This window comes from Triturus cristatus, chromosome 4_1 (assembly GCF_964204655.1).
Source record: "Triturus cristatus chromosome 4_1, aTriCri1.1, whole genome shotgun sequence".
Lineage (NCBI taxonomy): Eukaryota > Metazoa > Chordata > Amphibia > Caudata > Salamandridae > Triturus > Triturus cristatus.
In genome coordinates, this window is record NC_140585.1 from 330,134,553 (window position 1) to 330,161,526 (window position 26,974).

At 46.2% G+C, this 26,974-nt stretch overlaps 1 protein-coding gene across 4 annotated transcripts in view; it reads right to left on the reverse strand.

Annotated features, from left to right (window-relative positions):
• DDX11 (DEAD/H-box helicase 11) overlaps positions 1 to 26,974 on the reverse strand; it is a 652,402-nt gene that overhangs the window by 582,540 nt on the left and 42,888 nt on the right. For all 4 annotated transcript variants that reach the window (XM_085652300.1, XM_085652298.1, XM_085652299.1 and 1 more), the window contains exon 3: positions 7,057 to 7,278. In XM_085652300.1, the coding sequence (XP_085508426.1) occupies positions 7,057 to 7,278 (222 nt within the window). The remainder of the gene's footprint in view (positions 1 to 7,056; positions 7,279 to 26,974) is intronic.

The following is a 26,974-nucleotide window of genomic DNA, read 5'->3' on the forward strand; positions in this document are numbered from 1 at the left end:
CTTATCAGGTGGTGGTGCTTCGCCTGATGCTTGGGAGTTTGCTCGCTTTCGTGCCGTATACACTACTAGGGAATCTAGTGGTTCTGGCCCTCTGATGTAGGCGGGATCTGTAGGGGCGGCCTTATATTTTTTGTCTATGCGGGGGTTGATGACCCTGGCTCTGACTGGATCTTTAAAGACCTCCGGTGCGTGCTTGATAACTCCTTTGATCATGGGCAGGATGGAGGTGGCTCTGTGTGTCGTGTCGAAAGTATCAAGGAGGAAGTCCTCCTCCACGGGGTCGGTATGGAGATCCACACTGTGGTAGTGTGCATCCCTCTGGAGTAGGTGGTTGAAACCCAATGAGTCTTCTGGTGGGGATGGTCTCGAAGGGTAGAGATCATCCTGCGGGACGTTAGGAATGTCAGGAATATTATAGTCGTCCCATGGGTCTGGGGAGCCTGTGGGAGTGGGGTCTCCTGTAGGTTGGTCATGGGGCTCGTCCCCTATGTCATCATAGACATCGTCATTGTCATCATCCGGAGAGGGTGTGGGGGAATAATGAGGTGGGGGCGGAGAAGGAGGTGGTGGAGGAGGGGGGAGGTGGAAGGGGAGGGGGTGTAGGAGGGGACGAAGGTATTCTTAGAGGGGAAGTAGCAAAGTCTTTGTTCTTTGGAGGTGGAGCTGGGGCAGGCTTGTCCAGCTGTCTCTTTTTGATGCTGAGCATCAAATGTCCAGTCTTAGGACCCTTGACCAGTATTTTTTGCAATGGATCAGGCTTAAAAAGTTCTTCGGAAAGTGGCCGGTCCATCGACGCCGAAGGCATCGGGCCGTAGGTTTTTTGGTTTTAGAGTCTGCACTAGTGCGCTGTTTTGCACTATGCGGCTTCTAAAGGGGTTGTTGGTTACTCGGCTCCGAGATGGTTTTTCGGCTTCGAGATATGGGTGTCGGTGGCCTTATGTTTTTTGCTCGGTTCCGGGGATGGTGTCGGTACCGCGGAGCTTGAGCTGGTTTTCGGTGCAGAGTGTTTCGGTAAGGAGCTGGGTGCCAAGGAGGAGGCCATTTTCTTTTTTGGCGTCGGTGCGGAGGAGTGTTTCTCGGCACCGACGGTGGGCTGGCTCGAGCCCAAGCTGCTGGAAGGCTTAATAAGCTTCTTTACCGGTCCCGAAGGTGCGGTGTGGGAAGCAGTGTTCTTGGTCGTGCCTAGGCTCGGAGGCGAAGGTGTGACCGAAACCATTTTCGATGCCGTCGAGGGTGTGGGGGGGTGGATTTCAGCACTCACGACCCTCTGTGCCGGAGTGATGTCCTCCACATCTGAATCGTCGGCTTCGGAGGCGCTAATGGAGGCCCTCGTCGGTGTGTTGTCCTTCCGGAGCGTCAACGCCTTCTCCGAAGAGGTCGTCCGGGATCGCCGTCGACTAGAGTGCCATAGTTCTTCGTGCCCTTCGGTCTCGAATGGTTTTCTTGGACCGGAAGGATTTGCACGCCGGACAGTCTCGAGCCTCGTGTTCAGGGGAGAAGCAGAGGTTGCATACTTCGTGGAGATCGGTGTGGGGGAATTTGGACCCACATCGAGGGCACTTCTTGAATGGAGTCCTTTCCATTAGCCAGGACCGGAGCTTGAGTAGGCCCGAAAGCAGTAGTCGACGACTGGAATCGAAGGTCTTGATCGATGACAGCCGCGTCGAGTGAGGGGATCGCGATCGAAAACAATACCGCGAAGGGGGGTGAGGTTTGTGCGTCGATTGGAGAACAGGACATTGTTAGGAACCGGATCGCGGAAATCACATCCGAGCCCGATGGCGGAAAAAAAACAATCTGAGGATGGAGCCGAAGCCCATGCATAATACGATCAAAAGGAGGAGTCACATACCTTGTGACTTCCAAAGACTTTCCAAGACGAAAAACAACTGCAAACATCCAGGCCCAACACCAGATGGCGATCTATGCACAGTGTGTAATCTGCAGCTCATATGCCTCTAACATACCTTTTTAGGTCGAGGACTACCGGTCTGCCGAAGGCAGAACTGGAAGTCGGAAGATTTAATGTTTCCTAGAGTGGCTATTTAGCCTGCCTCTCTTTTTGCTTCTCCTCCATTGGCTGGCTTCCTAAACGGAGGCCCGCCATTGGAGGAGAGAGCCGTCCCTCCAAATAGGCTCCGTCTTTTTCAGATTCGGGGGCGTGTTCCTTGCTGTTCTTTCCACTTTTTAGCCACGCCCTTTTAGAACAGCAGGAACACGCCACCGAATCCGAAAAAGTTACGATTCTTCCAGCCGCCATTGTTTTGCTGTTCTCTGGCTGTGACGATTGTTCTCTGGCTGTGGGGATCTTTTTTTGCTGTTGTGCGTTATTTGTAAGGCATTTTCCTTGTTTGTTTGTCTCGTCTGCCACCGATGATCGTTTTGCTTTTCTTTCCATTCGCCTTTAGCAAAGTCAGCCGTCTGTTTACTTGTGCATTGCGGTTTCACTTTTGCGCGATGCGTGTTGCTCTGACTTGTCATTGATAATGGTGTTGCTGGGACCCGTGTGTTGACGTGTTTGTTCCTGCTTGCCTTGTTTAAAGTGTGCATCTCATTGCTTCCTTTTGGAGATACTGTAGAGGCTGAGCGAAGAGGAGTGTGTTCGAGGGGGGAAGGTTGAAATGTCTTTCACGGACGGCAGTCCATGCGGTAGATTAAACAAAACCGGAACTGCGTCTCCACATTTAGCTGACAACCACACGATTAGGGGAAAGCGGCAAATAGCAAGCTCTACAAAGCTAACAAACCTGCTTTACAAAGTTAACACACCTATTTAGGTGCAAGCTCTTTTTATACAATAGATTTCAAGGATAATTTATATCTTGGAAAATAAAATCAAGGCAGTATTTAACGTTTATGTAATTACTTCCTTTGTGGCGACGGGGTTCTTTCTAGGTGTGCGTTTGTTATACGTGCAAACCATATCGCAGATGTGTGCAGTACAACGTACTTTTATCGGCCTAGCACAGGTATTTACCTATCATGACACTGCATGACATGTCACTGTCCAATATCGGCATGCTCCCGACACCAGACTAGCGCGTTTCATTTGTGGGTTGGGTACTTTGCTTTGGATCAGTAAGCTTCCCCGGAAAGCTAAGCGCATTCTTGAGCAACTTTCACAGTAAGGTCCTCTGTCTCATATTCTATCTCTAGCAAGACACCTCACCTGCACAAATTCGCTTAGAGTTCGTATTACAAGGGCTGGTACAAGCGCCCTTAAGTAATTGTCCTCTCTAAGAGCGGGTGCTCCGAACACAGTAAAATCTCTTACCTCGAAAGAAATTAGAGACCTCTGCAAAGCGAACTTCCAAGCCAGGAATGAAACTTTAGAGGCGATGGACTCGCATCACCTCTGGGAAGCAGCTTTTACCTCATACCGCTTTTAAACTGGCAATGCTCGACTGTATAAACACATACAAATTGCCAACCCCACAGAGCTATCTGTTTAATTGTTTCAAAGATTTCAACAAATCCATGTTTATAGCTTTAAGGCTCGACCTACCACCCACGAGTGATACATTGCTACCATGGGGTCCCAAACCCAAGTTCGCTGCTATTCAGGCTGTGCTTGTGGCCTGAAGAATCCCTTTCGCACACATTATGCATATGCCCCACTTTGCAATTCGCACGTAGAAAGCCTTTGCGTAACATCTTCAACACTCCCAAGAATAAGAACATATCATCAAGGCCTTCTTTAATGATAACAAGGCTCTAGTGCCAATCAGGTTGTCCTGTTGCATATAATGTAGTCTTGGTTTGTATAAAGGTAACAAAAATGCTTAACCCTTTTTATTATAACTTTTCAATATGATGCACAGCAGCCACAATGCTCTACAACATGGCCAAAAGTTCTGGCTAAACACAAGGTCCCAAAGGCGAGACCTATTGGCTATACGTAGCATATAAACATTTTTTTTTTTGCATGGCAGCTTGAGAAGGGTACAGTTTAGGAATGTTGGAGGCGTGTTAATATTTATAGGTTGTACCTTATGCAGTATATACAGCTTATTGTGTGCTAAGGAATGAGTTAGATAATTCCACCTGAAGTACACTTTTGCTGGTTTTATAATTTGCTGAGGTTTACTGCGCCCCCAAACCCCCTCCTGTACCGTTCCAAATTTCTACTTTAACTTAAGTGAGTGTGTTATAAACGTTTGGGCTTTATGAGCTTTGGAAAGGGCCCTAATGGAGAGAAAAATGGAGGGAGCATTTTTAAAGAGGAAAAGCAAACAGTAGCAGCACCTAATAGAGGCAGAAGGGGCCTAATGAAGACAGGGAGCGAGCGAGCAGTAATTGAGCGTATGTCCAGAGCTGGTGCATAAAAAAGATTGGTTTTGAAAATGTTGTAGCATAGAATGGAGGGCAGAAAGACTGTTGGAAAAGGAAATAGATTGTAATGAAGGGTGAATGGAAGGCTGTATGGAAGGCAGCTATTGTGTTTAAGGTGGGACAAATGAGCGCGCAGGGTAGGAAAAAAAGTGGCAAAGGGTGAGTGCACGAATATGAATGAATGTAGAAGGGGCACTATATAAGGTAAGCATTAAGGTATGACTGGGACGAAACATAGTAACTGAACGCGTGGCATGTATAATATGTATTGTTTTTAGCAGTGGTGTTAAACATATAAAGTGGCAATGTATAACATTGTTTGTGTTTGTGCGCGTAGGGAAAGGAAGTGTGTATGGAACGGCACTACTGTGTGTTGAGGCGGCAAAAGCGACGTGCATAACAGGAAGAAAGTGGTAAAGATGGAGGGAGAAAAGGGAAAAGCGAATGGTGAAAACCAAAAGTAAATACGAGCGGCAGTTATAACAGCAAGAAGCAAGAGGAGCTTGATGACGATAGGGAGGGAGCGAGGGAATGGTAGTTGGGCAAATGCCGCGAGTTCAACGTGTGCATATGACCAGTGCTGCATGCGCTGGGTAAAAAGCATACGTGGGGGCATGTATTGTTGTGGTAGGGTGGGCTATCACAAAAGCAGAAGGGGCCTGATAGAGGCCGTAATAGAAAGTGTGCCTTTGACGAGCGCTGATCTTGTTACATGTTGCAACACAGAATGAAGGGTAACAAGCATTTACAATGCAACGGTCTCGGCATTGTTAAAGTTAGAGCTATTGGCATTGCTCATGACAATGCCGTTTCTTTAAATGTTTTAAAAACAAAAACATAAACAAAAATAATGTCATGAGCAGTGCCAATAGCTCTAACTTTACCAATGCCGAGACCATTGCATTGTAAATGCTTGTTTTCTTTAAGTTAGAGCACCCCCTCGCAAAGCAATGATTAAATAGATAATTTGGAGGACCCATGTAGCGCCTACCTGAGCCAGGCTGAATCTTTGTTGAAGGGCCTACCACAAGAGTTGGACGCCACCACTAAAAAGGTTGCAGTCACTACTAACAATTTTGAGCAAAAAGGGTCCTCAAAAGAGGGATATCTATAAAAAAATGATTGCTTCAAAGGCCCTCGTTGGAGGGATGGAGCAGTGGCATACAAAGTTAGAGGGCTAAATGGAAGAACAGGATGGGTCCCTCCAGCAATAGAGTGCATTTAGAGAAGGTTTCATGCAAGGAATGAGGAGATTGAAGAGTGGTGTGTAAAGGCTCGACAATGAAGCCTGCCGCAATTTGACAATTCAGCTGACATTTCAAACCTGCTTCAAAAGTTCCTACAAGTCGAAGTGCTGGAACAGGGTGCCCAAATAAAATCAAGAGGTCCACAAAATAACAAAAGGGATCTATAAGGGGGCTACTACTATACTACATGGCATCCCAATATGATCAGAGGCTGTCACCCGCGCAGCGTCTGAAATCACAGAGATAAGATTGAGGCAACAAGATAGTGATGCTCCCTGATCTCAGCAGAATAACTCAAATTAGCAAACCTTGGCTAGCTGCTACTCTATTAGAAAGGAACTTTCAGCAGCCAGGCACAATTCCTCAGTTTGGTATTCAGCTAAACTCCACATCAGGTATGACGAAAAGGATTTTTCCTTCACATGGCGACAAGCAGCACAAAACACTGGCGCAAGCAGGAACCTCAGTACCAAGTGGAGTCAGATTTAGGCGGAACCAAATTTGGAACGAGGAGCTTTTCTCTTTTGTTGGGATTGTATGTTGCTGTCTGATGAACGAGCAACTATCCATAAAGCAAGGCCCAAGAGAGACCCAAATCCCTGAAATCATAAAGGTTTAAATTAGTATCTGCCCTTTACCTCTTCCCACCCTTACAGAGTTGTACTTTTCGCGGTTGAAAATAAGCGTGTGTGTGATACTTATTTCTTAGTATCGGAAGTGATATAACAAAAGAATAATGAACAAATATTCTTTTAGACATTGTTTCTGCAGTCTTATGACAATTGAACTATGTCCAATAAATCAGAATGAACACTAAAAAATGGTTTCAAGAGTGTTCACTTTACCATAATTACATTCTCATTTCCCCTGTATGAGTCGGGCCACTGATGCTTCCCAAACTTTTAGTGGAGTCAAATACACATCTATCATTTGTTTACATGCAAATAAATAAGACTTCCATTAAATCCAGACCATTTTGGCCGCAGAAGATCATTCTACTCACTAATGATTACACCTCCCTCTGCATCCCAGTTGGATAGGCCACAGTTTTCATAAGATGTGCAGCAACTAAGACTTACACTGCCTGCCTGCATTTCACTAGATGGCAGTTCTAATGAGCATTTGTAAAGAAGTATCCTTTAAGGACCTCTTTGCACCTGGAGAGACGTGAGCAGCATGCCATGTGAAGTATCATTGTGAGCGCACATTGTGCACCTGGAAGTGGGCCCCTTAAGCACGACTTTGGGGATTTCTCACCACCTCCACCCCTCCCTACCCCCGTATTGACAAAATGGGCATTTTCCTGAGGAGTGCCAACTGAGAGAATATCCTTCAAAGATTAACAGAAACCAAGAGTTACCAATTGTGCCCTCTGAAAAAGGTTCTCATTGTCAACAAATGTGATCAACCACAACAAGGTTGCTGTAAAAAACAAAACTAGAAAAAGCAGAATACAAAGTTAAAATTAGAAGCCAACCTTTAGCCTATCCACTAGATCCCTTTCCTCCTTGTTCTGCACAAACTGTGTGATCCAGTCAGGTTCCGCAGGGGGATCTGAAGGCTTAGTGCCATGTTTTGTGTCATTTCCATTCTGCTCCGTGTGAACTCCTGCTAGGGCTTCAGATTCTTCTCGCTTCTTCTTCTCTTCAAAATCCTTGAGCCACGTAAGAGCACCGCAGATCAGGCTTAAGGACTTCCCCTGGATGAACAGGAAAAAAGCCTCATTAATTATTTCAAGCAGCTAAAAAGTTGGAATGTTTCAGTTGTAGAATGAAATCCACCATGCGCTCTCATCTACTATCCAACAGGCAACAACTCATCTCTCATGGAATAAGCCTCCGATCTGTTCACAAACCAACCCAGCGTAGACCAACATTTTAATATTCCGAGCAGACTGCAATTTCAAGTAAGACACACTGAAATCAAAGTATTAGCAGAACCCAGCCAGACTTCAATGCCTCTAAGATGCAGAATTGATCCGGCAAATATAAGTAAGCCCCATCTCCTTACCACAGGCCATCATGAAAATTGAGATCCAGCAAGGCACGCCAGATCATGCATACTAAATTCAACTTCAAAAAGCACAGAGGGGAATCTATAGACTTTAGGGGCTCAACTACAGAACTTACTACAAGCCGACTGAAGGAACCTCATAAATTTGGCATCTTTCAAATAGAAACCACCTGTTTCAAGAGGCTTTCCCGTTATCTAGTTAAACATCCACCCCACTGTGGTAGGGACAAGGCCCAAAGTACCAGATAGGAACTTCTGACTCAGAACTAACCTCAGGAGATGCTAGACCAACCTCATCGTTTTTCTTTTTCATCATATTTAGGAGCATTTTATCGTACACTGATACCAAAAAAGTAACAAAAAGAGAAGAACGCAAAGTAGAACAGGGGAGTTCACATACCCATAAGCCTCATAATAGGCAACAATACTCAACAGTGCACTGAAATGCCTTGGCATCAGCTGTGTACATTGCTTCAATTCAATGTCTCAAGGGGGTGAGGTATTATTCCTAATCATCATAATACTCAATTTTCCCCCAAAACTATTATCTTTATGTGGCTACCCTGTGTCATCGTATACTTAATAATCAAGGACAGAGGTCTTCAATCTGTGGGGGCAACCCTCAGGGGGGACATGGAGTCCTGGGAAGGGGTGGGGGCGCATTCCCCAGCCTCACTTGTGTCTAGAATCCAAATCGTTTGCTTTCGTTTTGGAAACAGACAACTGTCCCGGGATGTCTAATTTCCATGATTAAAATGCTTCAGCTGAAGTTTCATTAATTGAGTCTCCTGTGTGTGAAAACTCTTCGTGCCAGGGTTCTTGCTTGCCTGAATGAAATGCAAATGTGCGCTAGTAGTTAATCTGCAAATGTAAAGGGTGTTTGGGAGCCGGTTATGGCTTTAATTAATTGAATCACTCCAAGCTTTGTGATGACAAAGATTTGTTTTTTGGAGTGGTAGTGCAAAGAGTTAACAACTAGGTTGTGAGGGGCGTGCTTTAAATCATAATTGTATTTACACAACCCTTAGTTGTCCTAGGGAGGTGTTGACGGGTCAGTTATGTAGAAAAGAAATTGTATTACTTACGCTCCGGTATTACTAAAATCTATATTTTGGAAGCACTATTTTATCGTAAACTATTTTCACCTTTTGTATCAGTCTATCTTATACTGTGAGAAAAGCAAGTATGAAATAAGGACTTACATATTCACCGTGCTTTCTGCCAAAGGTTGTGACCTCGTAACACTTAAAATACACAGGTCCCTATTCTCCGCTGCACCAACCAAGATTTAATTCTATGGCTCTCTGGTTACACATAGACCTCTGCAGTGTATTGACTAATAGAGGTTTCATAATGTACTACAGTGTATTTCCCACTGAGTAACAACTTTTTACATTTATTTTTCATTTAAGCTGCCCATTATTTTATATGCAGCTACCTGATGGTGAAAGACCTAAAAAACTTACAAAATATTTTGGGGCTAATTTATGAGAGGCTTGGGCCACCAGAGCATCACTTTTTGTAATGCTCGGCGGCGCAAGGGTCTCAACCATACCCTTGAGGTGGAGCAAAGTCACCCTGCATGGCTTTGCATGGCCTCATAGATATGGATTAAGACAAAGCAGCGCAAGTCACTGCGTTGCCTTATTTTTTAGTCAAGGAGGCATTCTATGGGCGTTGTGTGGGAGTTCCCATGCAACACCCATGGTTTTTGGTGCTGCCCCAGATTTACAAAATCATGTAAACCTGGAGCCGTGCCAAAACCTTAAGCCTTTTTCATTCTCCTCGTGTTTTCCTGGATCCATGTTTTCTGCATTCTGCAGCTCACACAGATAGAGGAAAACGCCTATCAGGATTCATTTTGTCAAGGAAATTGCCCCTTAATGCATAAAAACAATCCTGTCTATGTTTGTGCTAGGCAGCAATTTGTGTGTGTCAAGAATTCCTGTCATGCGAGGGGAGGAAAACGGTAACCAGCGAAAACGGACTACATCTCCCAGGATGCTTAGCGGTTGAGAGGTTATGTAAACAGGAGAGCTGTTACATAACTCAAGGAAAACACGCCCTTATGTAAACAGGAGAGCTGTTACATAACACAAGGAAAACACGCCCTTATGTAAACAGGAGAGCTGTTACATAACTCAAGGAAAACAACGCCCTATAAAGGGAGGAACCGGGAGGTACAACGCTGTCGGATATTGTGTTTACACCGACGTACCTGCTTAGTGAAGAGCAGTGTTCCGGAGTGGTGCTCCAGTAAGGCAAGAACGGAGGTAGGTCGAGTCGTTACTCCCTGGGCCGTGTCTTGCCCCATCGTCACCTGTGAAGGACCCGGAAGCTCTACCGGATAACCATTGAGCTTCGCTTTTTGACTCGGCTGAGTCAAAGCGCAGTGGCGCTTTTGCTGGTTGGAGTCGTAACTCCCAGCCCGACCAGAGATACAGGGACTGCCAGCTGTAACGCACACCAGGAGGTGTTTGCCGCGTTACAGACTCGGAAGTCCACAGGATCGATCGAGCGGCTGCTCTCGGTTCAATCTTCTTTGCTTGTGATTGGGGTATCGGTGACGCATCACCAGGAGGTGACTCCGCGTCCCGGTGCAGTCTGAGGAAGAGGTTGAGCGGCTGCTCCCTTCAGGTAGAGACCCCGGCTGGGTGTTTCCCTGACTCCTCGATTCTCCCCAACACTCTTCGTGCCCCTCACAGCCTACCGATTGGCATTGTCGGCCATTTCATTTCTGCCCTCTGTTGGCATACGCCGGGATCGGCGTATATGCAGAGGACGGTTAGGACCATCCGTGCTGTGGGCTGGTAACGTACTTAGCCTGGAGGATTCCAGTGACTATAACCTTTGTTTATTCCTTGTATTATTTTTGCCTTCATTAAAATAACTAAACCTTCACAAGTGGTTGCGTTCTCATTATCGTGTCTGTTAAACGATCCTGAGACGTTCAGGGCGTTACAGTGTGACAACGCAAAGGGAAAGGACAGGAATGCACTGTATTTCATAAATCCGGTGCATTCCTGCCCTTTCACATTGGCATTGGGCAGCGCTGCCCTACGCCAATTCCTCATAAAGGAGGCCCTTGATTTCTAGCTACACCTTCGACCACCTCCCCACGCTCACTGAACTTTGGTTTGCTAAACACGGTTTAATATTTCCCCACCATAAAAAATGATTTGCTGTGGGAATTGGGGGTGTTTATGGTTGTCGAAGAGGTGAACCAAGTTCTAGAAATGTTTGTCAGGAGGGGTCCTTACGCCTAAAAATATTTGACAACGGGGTCTCAGCATCAAAAAGTTTGAGCGCCGGATGGTTTTAAATACCTAGGCATTCACATCACACCGAACCCGGCACATTTCATTGAACGCAACCTACTTCCGCCTTTGCACAGATTCAAAAGTGATGCGAAGAATTAGCACTCCCTCCCACTTACAATGTTGGGGCGGGCTGCGCTGTTTAAAATGATGGCTCTCCCTCGGTTTCTGTACGTAATACAGAATACACCCATGCTAATACCCGACTCCTATTTTAAAGCTATTGTGACGGAGGTGGGTCGCCTGATATGGGCAGGGAAGCCCCATCGCATAGCCATGCGTAAATTAATGCGGAGCTGGTACGACGGTGGCATTGCATTGCCAAACGTCCATCTCTACTACTGGGCTTCCCAATTAATAGTGATCAACCAATGGCTCCATGCCCCCAGGATGAACCGGCTCTACGCATGGACAGGCACATCCTGGGACCGGACGGCATAATGGGTGCTCTATATAATAAATCAAAACTAAGCAAACTTATCGGCCCTACGGAGCATACGATACACGTGTGGTTCAGGGCACAGCGGGCACTAGGGTGGGAGGGGGCGATAACCCAACAGACACCGCTGTGGGATTCTCCCAGGCTTGGTAAGCTACGAATGAGTAAAGGTTTTAGACAGTGGGATCTTATAGGGATCTCCAGGGTGGGCGATCTGTGGACCAAGGGGAAGGTGGTCACATTTGCGCATCTCCAATCCACATACCAGATGGCAAAGACAGAGCATTATAGGTACCTACAAATTAAACATGCCCTTACAAAGGTAATACCCTCAGGAAGTGATTTGCCCGCGGCCTCACCTCTAGAGGACCGTTTGCTAACTGATTATCTCACTAAAAAAGCGATCTCATGCACATACCGCAAGCTGATTAATAACCAGAAAGACCCTACAACAACCCTTCGGGAACGATGGCAGGCGGAGGTGGGGGAGATGGACGAGCAAGAGTGGCAGGAGGCGCTCGCGTCCCCGAGAGAGGTTGCGACCCCCTCCAGATTAAAGCTTATACTGCTGAAAATACTACACAGAGTGTACTTCACCAGATCCACACTGCACAATATAGGAAGGACTGATACGCCACTTTGCCTGAGAGGTTGCGGATCCATAGGCACATTCTATCACACCATCTGGGACTGCCCGAACATACAACATTATTGGGGGGAGGTAACGGCCACAGTGACTCAGGTCTGCGGAATAGATGTCCCACCTGAACCGCGTAGATGCATACTGAATGTATGGGAGCCGACAGATTTAGGTCACGCGGCAAAAGAATGTGTGACACTAACATTCGCATTAGCCAAGCGAAACATCGCGCAGCGCTGGGGAGCGCGGGTGGCCCGCTCCCATCGGCAATAATGCAGAGACCTTGACAGCACCATGGTGGCGGAAAAGACAGTTTACATAAACAGGGGATGCCCACGCAAATGGAAACGGGTATGGGGTAACTGGAATACCTTTCGGGGTAAGATATGTGACCCACCACCGTAAGCTTCTGAAACTGATTTTAGTGGCTGAAGACTGTTCTGGTATCACTGGGGAGAGTTGGAGGGTGCTGAGGGACAGTAAGGAAAACGGGGCAGATGAAAGATGGGAGAACTGGATTTATCTGTATCAGTATGTATAACTTAAAGGTGATGGAATAGCAGGCAATAGATGTTGTCAAGTAATATTTGCATTAATAATGATGATGTATGGCTCGTCTATGTTTGTTTTGATGTTTTATGGAAATAAAGGAAAAACAAATAAAAAAAAAACAAATAAAAAAAAAAAGTTTGAAGATCTCTGCTCTAGGATTATGTATCGATCAAACCTCGGTCTCCATTTTGCAATGTTTGGTGCTTTCGTCGCCCTCCATGATGAGGTTCTGTCTATTGTGGTATTTATTAATTTATTAATCAAAGGCCGATCAGGGTTTTTGTGCATTTATTTGTATTAACATCGCTCGTAGGAATTGAGCTAGAGAACCAACTGTAACTACTTATTTATAAAGTTTTATATAGCGTAAACTTGATCCCGAAGGATATCAGAGTGCTTTACAATTTGAGGGAAATGAAGGTAACAGATCAGTACATGAGTCAAATAGGGAATATACATAGGCGAAGAATGGGCTAGTCGCAAAAACATAATGACAAAGGGGAGCAAATACAATAGTAAAATACAAGATTGACAACCAATATTGTAGTATGTCCGATGTGATTAGAGCTGACAATCGCTCCTCATGTTAAGGTAAGAACTTCTTCATGAGGAATCTTTTTGCCTCCAGTTTGAAAGGAACCTTGGAAGAGATTCTACGGATTTACGGTGGAAGAGAATTCCAAATTTTTGGTGCAGAGCCCAAGAAGGCTCGTTGGCATGTTCTCTTTTTGCGGAAGATCTGGGGTTTCAAGAGGAGGGAATTAGCACTCCTCGACGGTCTACACCCTCCGGATAGTTCTAGCTTTTGCGCAAGGTAGTTGGGGGTTTTGAAGTGGAGGGCTTTGTGCGATGAGCAGGCAATCTTTAGTTGAATTCTAGCTTCGTAGGGCAGCCAGTTTAGAGATTTTAGGACCGGGGAGATGTGGGCATTTCGCTTGGTGCCCGTTATCAATCTGGCCGCAGCGTTCAATGATGCCTTTAGAGGGGCCAAAGTGTATTTGGGGAGGCCACATTGCGTAGCACTGCCATAGTCAAGCCTCGGTAAAACAAGCGCTTGGACCACTTGCTTGAAATCTGCTTGAGGTAGGAAAGGTTTGAGATTCCGGAGTGTTCTCAGATGGTGGTTAGCTCCCTTGCACACATTGCTAATATGAGACTTCATTTTCAGATGTTTGTCCAGGGTGATTCCTAGAGATTTAGCGGAGTCAATAATGCGGGGGAGCATTTGAAGGCAGTGAGTTGGTTCATCCTGAGGTTAATATTAGGAGTGTGTTTCGGGGGAGAAACGAGGAGGAATTCTGCTTTGGAGGAGTTTAGCAGGAGGTGGCTCTCAGTTAGCCCATTTTGAGTAGTCAGTAGGGTGGAGTTGAGTGAAGTGATGTTATCCGGGGAGGAGATTTTCAGGTACAGTTGGGTGTCGTCAGCAAATGTCCATGGATTTTGGTACATTAGCTAATGGTTCCAGGAACAAATTGAAGAGAATGGGAGATAAGGAGGACCCATGGGGAACCACCATGGTGACTGGGGATGGCTGGGAGAGAGAGTGGTTCGCCTTAACTCTTTGGGACCTGTGCTGGAGGAAGGACGAGTACCATTGCAGCACCTGACCCGAGAGGCCCATCCTTTGCTCCAGAATATCTAGGAGGTTGTCGTGATTGACAGTGTCAAAAGCAGAGGAAAGGTCGAGTAGGATAAGGAGGCAGGATTCATTTCGATCAAGCATTATTAGGATGTCATCCATCTCGTGAGTGAGAGCCGATTCAGTGCTGTGCCCACTACGAAAGCCAGATTGGTGTTGGTCCAGGAGATGGAAATTTGGATGTGTGCACATAGTTGTGACTGAACGCATTTTTCCAGGAGTTTGGCTAGTGTGGGGATGCTGGAGATAGGGCGGAAGTTGTTAAGATCAGTACTGTCTGCTGTAGGTTTTTTTAATATAGGAGTTACCTGGGCCTCTTTTAGGCATTTTGGGATCGTACCTTATGACAGATGCGTTGACGATGTTTTTCCAGATGGGGGAGATTGTATCCTTAATTGCTTTTAAGATGATGGGTGGTAAAGGGTCACTGAAGTGATTAGATGGGTTGATACTCCGAAGAACCTTTTTGATATCATTTTCATTTAGGGTGGTAAAGGTGTCCCAGGAAGCGTTGGGTTTGATACCCCAGCTACATGGAGCAGCCTTGTCTGGTAAGGCCAGGGGGGGTGTCGGACCATTGGGTATTAATAGAGTCCTCCTGGTTTCTAGATCAATGTTAATAAGTCTAGTTTTCTCAGTAAAAAAGTCCGCCAGGTCATCACATGAGGGAGGACTGACATCCGAAGCTGATCGGTTCGGGGCTACCACAGATTGTTGTTTAACCAGTTCAAATAGTTTCTTGGGCCGATTAGCCGCTTGGTTAAGTTGGGATCTGAAATATTCCGCCTTGGCTGTCTTAATTTGTTTGTTATAAGAGCTTCTAGCTGATCTAAGGATTTTTAGATGGTCCACGGATGGAGTGGATCTCCAGGAACGTTCGATGGCCCTTAGATTGCGACGTTCCGAGTTTAGGTTGCCATTGAACCAGGGTTTAGATATTTTTGTGGGTGCATTTTTTTTGTTGGAGTGGAGTCATATCGTCCATGATGCTAGAAATCGAAGAGTTATAGAAGTCTGTGAGTGCATGGACTTCGTGTAAGTTCACTTGATGAGAGAGGGCACGTTTACAGCGGGTTGCTAGGTCAATGGTATTGATTTCTCTGAGGTCTCTTTTCCAGATCTTTGGTTTAGTTGTTTGAGCCTTACTCTGAGATACATCCGAGTTAATATGGAAGGAAATGATGTGATGGTCTGACCAATCGCAGGGTATAATGGAGTCCAATGTGATGGTGTGTTCTTTGGAGATGATGAAGTCAAGTTTCCCCTTTACTGTGGGTAGGCTGGTCACAATGTTGAACCAAATCTTGATCCTTCAAGAAGGAATTGAGGCACGCTACGGCTTGGTCATTAGGGTTTGACCAATGAAGGTTAAAGTCCCCAAGGTAGATGTGGGACTGCACTGAATCCACATTGTCAGAGATGATTTCCATTAATTGTTCAATGAATGGGAGGTTGTCGCCTGGGGGGGGGGGGGTGGGGGGGAAGGGGGGGCGATAGAATGTATGTAGTTTGCAAACCAACTGAGAGTATGGGGGGGGGGTGGGGGGGGGAGGAGGGGGGGGGGGGGGGAGTCTGAATGATGTTCACTCTCTTGAGGTTGTCATTGTTTATGACTCTGAGGTTGTGGTAGGGTTCTCTGTTCGGGTTAGAGTGAATGGTTTGAATTATTCCCTTTGGACTCGTGTTGATGTCCGTGCTGGAAGAATAGGACTTGAGGAGGCTGTCAATTTCATTGGGCGCAAGACAGGTCAACGAACATCTAGGCCAAGAAGCTGCGTTATGAAGGGGAATGGTATTGGAGATAGTAGGGGAGGAGGGATGGTCACGGAGAGCTGTGTCGATGGCACTGGCGGGGGTCTGGGCCGGTTTGGACAAGAGAGGAGGGGGCTTAACAAGGGGAGATATTCAAGTGAGAGGGCTTTCAAACCGTGAAATTCGCTGGAGAGAAGGTGCAGTTGGAGGGAGATATCGTTCAAGCGTGCCTGCACGTCTGGGTGTTGAGAAAGGGGCGGAAGTTGAGTGTGGAGAGCTGGAGAAGGGGGAGGGTGTCTAAGTGTGTTAGAGGGATCCGAGGCAGTAATGGGATATTCCAAGGAGAGGGTTGGTCACGGAGTATAAGCGGAGTTCCAGAAAGCCTTGACCAGTAGGTTGATTGAATGTGAGGATCTGGAGAGGGGGAAAGGTGTCTATGTGTGTTAGAGGGGTCAGAGTCGGTAGTAGGAGAATCCAGAGGAGGGGGTTGGTCATTGAGTATTAGAGGTGATCCAGGAAGCATTGACCAGGAGGTTGGTAGTGGTGATAGCGTTAATGGCCTCGCATTATGTGGTTCGAGCAGATCAGAGACCGGCAGGGGCAAGGGAAGGGTAGTGGGTGAGGAGGGAGGTAACTCTGAGGAGGAAATGGGGGCATCGATTTGGAATGACCTTGAGGTGGTTCGTGCTAGATCTTGTCGTAAAGAGGTTGAATTGTTCGCCATAAAGCATTTGATCTTCAGAAAGAGTTTTTGGAAGCTTGAATGAGAACGATCCCATTGTTGTAGATAGTAATGGTGAGATCTACTTTGTGAATAGGAGAGAAAGTAATAGAAAAGGCTAAAGCCATGGGGTGTTTTCCTTATCTGTTTGCACTGGAAAAAGGATAAGGGAGATTTTCTCCAATGGGCTCTCCTGTTCGTGAAGATTAGGTCCGACATGATGTTGCCATTAGACATCCAGAAATAAGTATCTGATATGAGTGTTTCCGGGTTTCTTTTGATTAAGTTGTGTATGAGTTTTTTTGATGCATTTTTATCGAGGTTAGGGGGATAGGTTAGATAACTATTGACAGGAAGGCTGCTACCCTACCCTAGCTCTGCAATGCATTGCATCGCCAGACAGAATGCAGAAAATACACCTTTTCCTAATTAAATCTTAGACATGTGGGTGGTGATTCTCTCCCCATACTCCAGAACTTTTCTGTACTGTAGCAAATTCTGTGATGGGGTATTTACAGTGGATTAGTTTACCTTGTGCTGATACTGTAATTTCCGTAGGGGACCACAAGAACTAATTTGCCATTATTGTAGGTCTTAGTTTGAAGTAGCAGACAAAATTGGATTAAGTAATCAGAATCAGATTGTGCTGCAGCCTATATTCACCTTTGTTGGCATTCTAAGTGCAGGAAAAGCATGCCTGGCCATACTGTGGTTTGCTGCATTTATTTCCTTTGCCAGCCCATTTCTCCAAGAATACCCCTCCACATTCCAAAGATTGTTTTACTGGCCTGGGAAAATCCCAGGTGCAAGCATCATCCATATAGGAAATGTAGTGGTTCCTAAACCCCCATTGATAATTATTCACTATTGCATGCTGGGTCAAGCCTACTGCCCAACAACTAATCATTTATTACTGTTAGAAGAGCAGCAAAGTAGTGGACCGCGAAGTCTACCATGCACAGTGTGTTGACTTCACTGTGTTGAAGCAAAGAGTCTTACTGCTCCATAAAAAGGACCAGGCCATGGGGACTGGCATTGTGAAGATTCGCTTGGGTATTTTGAATGGGATATTATGTAATCAGTAACGTATCCCGCGGAGTGGGACCATTTTGGTTAGAGGGACTCTTCCAATTATGGGTATAGGTAACAGCATCCAACGAGGTCCGTCTTTTTTCAGTTTTCCCATTTGACGTTTTATGTTCTCTTCCCAAGATGGAGTTGGATCTTATGAGACATAGATTTCCACATATGTAATCCTTTACATTTCTATTCTTACTGAGGAATGGAAGACCAAATTGTCCCTCCCTGCTGAGCCCCAAAAGGACACAGATTTTATTTGTTCAAATTAACATGATGGCCTGTGAACAAACTGAAATTATTTCACATCTTCATCACTCGTGGTACTGTATTTTCTGAATGTTTTTGATATAAGAGTAGATCTGTGACAGGACACCCTTGATGGACAACGGCTGGTACCCCGGGGCTGTACTGAGACGTTCCAGGCTACAAGGGGAGGGCGGAGTTCAACCCCGCACTTAAACCTGGAAGTAAACTTGGAGGAGGAGAGGAAGGTGAAGCAGAGCTAAGCAGACAACGGAGTAGGAGAAAAGCGGGTCCAACAAGAAGGAACAGCAGAGACGAAATCGGAGGAAGACGACCGGAGCAAGGATGAGGCAGGAGAGATGAGAACACCACAGGATCGGTGGACGAGGATGTGAACGACCACCCGGAGGCAGAGAACACCTCAGGAGAAGCTGCTAAGGGCGAGGCAGCTGTGACTCGAAGGGTCACGGCTACAGCTAAGTGATCCGCATGACCGGGCGCGGGCTGGGAGCGTGGGTTTTTACACACGCCAGCTTCACGGGTCTTTAAAAGGCGGGCCCTTGGGGTAATAAGGGGAGGGAGAGATATCCCTCTGGGAGTCCATAGGTCACGGCCCGATTGCCCGAGTATAGGACACTAGTTCATACGGGGAGAGAAACAGAGGTTCCGGGTGGCTAGCTTATCCAGATATGTGGCCTTTTCTACCTGTCTAGCGTCGTTGTCATGATTATATTGGTACAAACAATTTGGGTTTTGGTGTTAATAAGGGAGTACCTCGAGAGTCGCCCAAATCTCAACGCTTCCGCCTCTATCTCAGCCATAGCCATTTGAGGATCAGGGGTGACTATCGCAATGTCGTCGGCATTGGCCAAAGTTTTAGTGTTCCCACCCTGAGATTCTATAGGCCTGATGCTCAGGTTACTTTCGAGTTGCCGTAAAAAGGGGTCTCTATACAGTGCAAATAGCAGCGGGGAACTTGGACAACCCTTTCGGGTACCTCAAGTTATTTCAAATAAGTCTGTAAGAACCCCATTTACAGACAGTCTTGCTCTAGGATTAAAGTATAACATTTTAAAAGCCTGTATTGGTTCCTTGCCGACACCGACCCTCGACAGGGCCGCCCATAAAAGGTACCAGGAGACCCTGTCGAAGGCCTTCTCAGCATCCAGCAGTATAAGTGCTGTTGGTGCTCCGCTAATATTGGCGACATCAAATAGTGAAATAACTCTCCTGATGTGATCAGTCGTTCCATGTCCTGGAATAAAACCATGTTGCCGCGGTGAGACTACCTTGTGAGTGACAGCAGCTAAGCGAGTGGTGAAAATCTTTGAGTAAATCTTGCTATCAGCATTGAATAAATTGATAGGACGATAAGAGCCAGGTTCCAGTGGTGATTTGTGTTTTTTAAGAAAGATAATGATCTTGGGCTGTGTCCAGGACTGTGGTGGTTTCCCTCCTTTAAATACATGTATAATTAGCTGTAGCATTATCTCTTTCAACTGTGGGGCACACTTTTTATAAAACTCTAAGGGTATATCATCCAACCCAGTAGCTTTACCGCTCGGATGACTATTAATGCAGAGCAAAATATCCACCCACTGGGGAAGTTCCTCAAGTTGTTCTTGATCTTCCTCGGAGAATTGTACCCCTAAGCCTTGATTAAGATATAGAGTAACATCTCCCGGGCTAACAAGAATATCCTCATGATATAGATTTTGATAATAGGAGTAAAATACCTTGCTAATACCTTCTGGGTCTCTAATTCTCCCTTTTACAGGGTAAATGATCTTGGCTATTATATTTCGAGTTATTCTTTGCCTGGCTCTAGTTGCGAGGTGGTGCCCTACTTGTTCGCTACATTCGTACACCTTTTCAAGACATACCGCTAATCCATCTGTCGCTCTCTTTGTTATTACTTCGAGCATTGCCGATTTAGCTACTATCACTTTCATATGTGCTTCCGTGGCATCTTTACCTTCCTGAAGTGCTACAATCAGATCTTCTTCTGCAACAACCAGACTACACTGCATGTCATTGAGCGAGCGTCGCTTCTCCTTATTGCTAATAAGTGAAAAGCTGAGCGTTCCCACCGTATCTACGCTTTCAGCGTCTCCCAAACTATATCCACCCCAGCACTCCCTATGTTCTCTTTAAAAAATTGGGGTATCTATTTCCTCATATGCCCACAGTATTCCTCGTTCAGAAGTAGAGCTCTCTCAAAACTCCAATTAGACTTATCCTTAGTTCTAGAGCCAAACCCTTTAAGTTCTACTATTAAAAGGGTTGTGATCTGCTAGTATGCGCGGAGCTTTCTCAATTGAGCACTCATGAAGAATAGAATGTGATGCTAAAATAAAGTCTAATCTAGCATGCTTTTGGTGTGGAAAAGAAAAAAATGTAAAACCCGGGTCAGTGGTATTTTGCCAATTCCAGATATCAGAGAGCGCCTGTTCAAGACATAGTGTCCTTAAGGTGCTGAAAACCTTGGGTTTCCACCCGTTATAGTCCCGGCCATTATCAAGGGCCACATTTTGACTAGCAGGCAAGTTTATATTAAAATCCCCACAAACAATAATAGGTAGTGGCCATGTAGCTAACTCATTATTTATGTAGTCAAAAACAGTTGGATAATCTAGAGTACTTCCATAAATAGTGCATATTGCGATTGGCTCCCCATTGTCCCAACGACACTCTGTTAGTACCCACCGCCCATTCAGATCAGCTGTTGTTCGAGTGAATTGAATGGAGTGATTAGCTGTCAATATTGCAATCCCCGTGTCTTAGAATGTTGGGTTGTGGCCCCCACCAATCTATATCCAAGTGTTTCCAATAAATGTATCTGTGCTCTTTCAATGTGCGTTTCCTGCACACATATTATATTAGCTTTTAACAATCGTAGCCCCACCCCAGTGTTCCACCGTTTTTTGATGTTGTTAAGACCACAGATATTAACTGTTGCAATATGCAATTTACTCATTAATAAAAATGCTTTTCTGCCATAATAACAAAACCAAGCAGCTTAGAATCAGCCCCCAAAGTACCAACCCCTTCCCTCTCAACCGCCTCTGCCCCCTAGGCCCCCCACTCTCAGACCCCGCCCCCTCCCACCACCTACCACTGAGGTTACCTGGTGCCGGAAGAGCCAGGATGATGGCATCCGTACCCCTCCCCGGTCCAATCCCTCTACTTTCACTATAATTCTATAGTACCACCCTGTACAAATTGCATCAATGAGCCTTATTTTGTTACCTTCTAGTTTAGAGATATTCGCTCTATTCGTTAGTTAAACAGACGCGAAAAAAGGAGAAAATGACCCTTACTGTTGCTAGTCTCAATTAGAAAAAAAGATGAATGAGAACGAAGAGGGGGGAAAAAAAAGAAACCCAGAAAGAAAAGGAAAATAGCAAAATGAAGACAGTCAGGAAGTATGGCCGGTATCCGCTTCACAGAATTATGTTCAGAGATTATTCATATATCTGAAGTCTGAAATCAGCAGCTTTCGTGCTATTTGTGAGCTGATATTTCTTACAAGTACGCTTGGGCCTGGATTTCCGATGCAAAGCTGCGTGTGGTTACCTTGAAAATAACCTTAAGGCGAGCAGGATTCTGTAAATAGACTGTTGCGCCCAGTTGTTGAAATGGCGCAAAGAGTTGTCTCAAACTCCATCTGCGTTCCACCGTTGCATGGGCGAAATCAGGCCGGGTAAAAAAATGTGATACCATTAAATTCCTTCTTGTTTGTGGGCCTTGCAAGGTTGTACAGCAGTTGTCACAAGAGAAAATTACCAAAGAGCAAGGCTCTGGGATATTGCGAGGAGGTGGTAGATCACTTAGATCCTCAACTATCCCATCGCGTTCCTCACCTTGTGTTTTCAGGGTTGCGAGGTCTTTCTCGAGGTTTTCAGTGCGTACTTCAACTGAGGCCATTCTATCTGCAATCTCAACACATGTCTTGCCCACTTTCCTGATGGTGCCCCGGAGCTTTTGCGTGGTGAGGCGTGACCTTCGGCTGTCTATCTTAACCTCCTCTTGAAAGTTCTTTATGGATTGCAATACTTCTGATAGAGTAGGTTCGCCTTTAGACTCAGCCGCCCCCCTCCGCCCCCCATCAACGGTACCTCCTGTGGGTGTATGGCTCTCTCTTGAACACATCGTTGGTTCCGCCAGTGTTGACAATTGCGAAGCGTAATAGTCCCATCCGAGATCCATCGTACTGCCCTGATCAGGAGTCTCACATTTCTTATGTTGACTAGGTTTCTTTCTCAGCATTTTTTTTGTGCAGAAGGTCTCATGGATAGCTCTAAGTCTGTGCTGCTATCCCAATTTTGACTTCCTCCTTCACTCGCGCTGGATATACTTCCATCCGACATTGCAGACTCCTCCGTGAGCAAATAAAATTTGTCTATATTATCTGCAGTGTGAGGTGGGAGAGCAAGATTCTTTTCCTCAACAAACCCACTGGGAGTCTCCATATCTTCATTAATCAGGTTGCCCTTCTCGGCTGCCGTGTTATTTGGAGTTTGTGGGCTCTGTACATCAGCGTTGGGGCAGGGTATAGGCAGTTTATACCCCTCATCTTTCTGAGCTGTCCCCAGACTGGTAGCTGGGCTAGACTGGAAGATTGGTGCATTTATCCCTTTCTTTTTTTTTTTTTGCAGTGTTTTATATAGCGCGAACTTGACCTGAATCCGATCAGGTATCAGAGCGCTTTACATAGCACCAGTTACGTTACATGAGGACACACATTCATTTTTGTTAGGCACGGGGAGATTAAGTGATTTGCCCAGAATCACAGGATGTTTAGCGTCATTACCGAGACTCGAACCCAGTTCCCCCCAGGTCCGAGGTCGAGCGCCCTAGCCGTTAGGCTAACTCCTCCCCCCTATTGTGTTCTCCCTGGATTGTGCAGCCGCAATGGGACTTGTCCGATCTACTGAACCATCTGTGTCAGCCACTTCCCCCTCCATCACGCTATGTGTATTCCTATCTATCGGAGCGAATATGTTCGAGATAATTGGTTGTCCACCATGAACATTTTGGTTAGACTGACCATTATCTACACCTTTAGTGATCTTCCCTTGTGTTTTTTTCCCTGTTTGACAGTCCGCTCGCTCTTTTCTATAGAATTGGGGTTTTCTCTTTGCTGTTTTTGGCTCCATGTGTGTCTGGGCGTTTTTGGCGATTCTCAGCTGCTGCGGGGTTAGGCTGTAAGAGTTCACTCCCCGGTGGGTCTGTCAGTTGTACAGTTTTGGTCTTATTAACTTTCGCTCCCCGCCCTGCCATCCTTACTTGGTTCGTTACCGTAGACTGGACACAATGTATCTTCCTCGTCCCGCTTGCCGTCCGGAAAGTCCAGCGCCTCCTGCACGTCAATGTCAGCGTAGATCGCGAAAAACACCACTAAGGAGAACGCCGCGGTAGAGTCCCGCCGCAGGGCAGTCGAGGATGCAGGAGCGAGCAACGTGAGCCAACAGAGAAGCCAAGAGAGAAGCATCAGCGTCGCTTCTACCACAGATCGTTCTTTTTTGCTCAGCGGACATCAGGATCGGGATCGCAGTCTAGAGGTACTCAACTTCGCCTCAGATAAGTTCTGAAGAAAATCTTTTAGGCGTTCAGAGTATAGATACAGGGTTGTTTCCGATTCATTTCAGGGCCGGACTGGCAGAGCTGCATCAGTGGCGACTACTCAGGCGCCATCTTGCCTCCCCTTAGCTACCACCTTTTCTATCGTGGGGAGAACGTTGGAGGGTTGGCCAGTATAGAGCATATTTAAAGGAACTGATTGCCTCTCCTTTACTTTTCCTGATGGGAAGACAGACATCTTCGCTGGCGATCGGTGACAGTTCCACGCGGACGAGAAAAACAGCAGTGGCAGCTGTATCTGTGGGAGGAACCTACCCGGGCCACCAAGTTGGAACACTCTACCGTACTAAGGAGTAAAAGTGTTAATAAATCCTCATTCAAACTCATCTTAGTCCCTTGGTGGTACTTGACTCTTAACAAGGTCATTGGCATTAAACGAGACTTCATTTTAGGCACCTGTGTTTGAGTTAAACCCCATTATTGCTCGCTACGCTCTAATCCTGGTCGAGTGACTCAATACAGACTGCAAATAAATGTGGCAAGAGACTGCCCTGTCAAGTCCTATTTACAATTGGGATCAATGGAGACACAATACCATTCATTAGCACGGACACCTGCGGTCCTGTCTAAAAAAAGCATATTTATGCTAGAAATGTTGACCCCACTTTAGGTGATAGAGTTAATTTGTTAGATTGCCAGTGGAGCTTTTAGTCTTTTTGTTAATTTTATTTTATTTATTTTAAGAATTTGTAGAGCGCGAACTGTCGCCGTGGCAGGCATCCTGGCGCTGACAGAGTCTGAGGAGGAGGGGGGGGGGGGAAGAAACAGGGAGGCTAGGGCTAGCCCGGGAAGAGCCATGTTTTAACCTTTTTTCTAAAAGGAAGCAGGTCATCGGTATGTCTAATGTCGGCGGGGAGGGAGTTCCAGAGTCTAGCGGCAGTCACTTTGAAAGATCTACCTCCAGATCTGACCTTCTTGAATCTGGGGGTGACCACCAGTTTGGCATCCGAGGAGCGGAGTTTTCTGGTAGGAGCGTACCACACAAACATGGATTGAAGAGGGGCAGGACCGGAACCGTGGAGAGCCCTAAAGACAATACAGAGGGCCTTAAATTGCACTCTCTGTCTAAGGGGAAGCCAGTGTAGATGTGCCAAGGCGGATGGTCCATGGGATCTAGACGGGAGCCCCAAGGCAAGTTTTGCAGCCGCAGACTGGACTCTTTGTAGCCTGTCTAATAGATACTCCGGGGCCCCGAGCAGGAGGGCATTGCAGTAGTCCAACCTGCTCAGGATAGTGCATCTGACTACTTGTGCGCGAGCCTGGGTGGGTAGGAGGGGTAGAACTTTCCTTAAAGAGCGCAGTATGGCATAACAACAGGCAGAGGTTTTCTGAACATGGGTCTCCATGCTGAGCTGGTGGTCAAGCATGACCCCTAGATTGCGGACAGAGACTGCAGGCTGTACCTTAGCAGCTGTTTCCGGGGGCCAGAAGTTTCTGGGGAACGGACAGGGAGTCCTCGAGCCACTGTTAAAAAGCACCTCGGTTTTCCCTGCGTTAAACTGAAGTGAATTCATCTTCAGCCACCTTGATGTCTCCCGCAGGCAATTGTGTAAGGTCTCTATGGAGATAGAGTCCTCTCCTTCCAAGGAGAGGATCATCTGCGTGTCATCAGCGTAGTTAATGGTTTGGATGCCGAAGCTATTGATCAAGAGAATAAGTGGCCTAAGGTAAATATTAAAAAGTATAGGACTAATGGCTGAGCCCTGAGGGACTCCGTGTGTTACCGGGGAAAAAGTAGATTGGAAAGGAGGTAGAGAAACTGCTTGTTGCCTGTCCTGCAAAAAAGAGTGGAACCACTGCAGTGCCGTATCCCTCACTCCCACCTCCCAGAGGCTACTCAATAAGATCTTGTGGTTCACCGTGTCAAAGGCGGCAGACATATCGAGCAGTATCAAAAATGATGCCTGACTTCTGTCTGCTCGCCTTTGAAGTTCGTTCAAGGCGATAATAAGGGCAGTTCCGGTGCCATGAGCAGGCCGGAAACCGAATTGGGCCCCATCCAATAGTGTATGCCGTTCCAGGTAGTTGGAAAGGGTGTTGCTAACCACCCGTTCCACTATCTTAGCAGGGAACGGCAGCAATGAGATGGGCCTGTAACTTTTTGAGCAGTCAGGGTCCAGGGAAGGTTTCTTCAGTAGAGGGGAGACTAGCGCTCGTTTCCAGTGGATAGGGACAGAGCCGGTCATCAAGGATTGCTGACAAATTAGATGGAGCGGGGGGAAAAGTTCAGTTTCAAATTCTTTCCAAATTTTCGGGGGTACTGGGTCCAGTGGAGACCCAGACACGATCCCTCTAGCTATCTTAGTGAAAAGTTCGAGTGTTAGCGGTGGAAACTTGCAAAGGAAATCTTCTGGAGACACATTTAAGTGAGGTGCTGGATTCTCCAGGGTGACAGTGTTCGAGGGAGGGGGGTTTCCAGCATTAAGAGGAGTATCCAGATCATGAAGGATAAGTTCGATTTTCTCCTTGAAGAAGATGGCCAGATTGTCACAAAGATCTTGGGACGGGATGATCGCATTTTTACAGGACTCCGGATTAGTGACGCTGTTTAGGATGCTGAAAATGCTCCTGGCATTGTTGGTGGTGTTACAGATCAGGGAGGCGTAATGGTCAGCTTTAGATTTTTTGATGAGGGTTTTGTATGCGTGGACCTTGGTTTTCCACGTGTCTTTGCAATGTATTAGTCAAGGGGCATGTGGCAAGGCTCTGTGCAGCATTCAACCACTTTGGTGTCAGAGGACCAGCTTCTCAATTGCTGGATTTAACCGGTTTGTCATCATCTTAGCAAATGTTGTTGCTTCTAACTTGAGTAAACAGCTTGGCTGCTAAGAGTTGCATTTATCTGCTGATCTCTCAGTCTTTGGCAAGTATGAAATTACCACTTCCATGATATCTTTGATGGAAAAGATATTTCCAAGACAGGTGGGACTGGTATAGATGTGCTTGACTTGTAAAATTCTCTAGGGAGGCCATTTGGGTGAGGTGCATTCTCTGACTGTTACTGACAGATTTTCTCTGGGATTCCATCTAGGGTGATCTCTGGTTTACAGTTTTGATATCAGCTTCTGATATTGAACTGGTTTTATATTTGGTTACAAAGTTGTCTAAATGGCTGGCCTTTAGATCTGGGCCCTGAGAATACAGCCTACTGTAGATTTGAGCAAACTCCTGTCGCATGTTTAACCTAATGGCAAAAACCTTATCTCGGGTCGTACAATCTACACAGAGGTGAGACATGTTTTCTGGACTTCTTTGAGGGCCATCCAGCGCGGATACATCCTCGCTGTTTCAAGTTCATATCGGAGAATTTCTGTAACTTGATCCCTGTATTTTCTTTCTATTGCTAAAATGTGGAT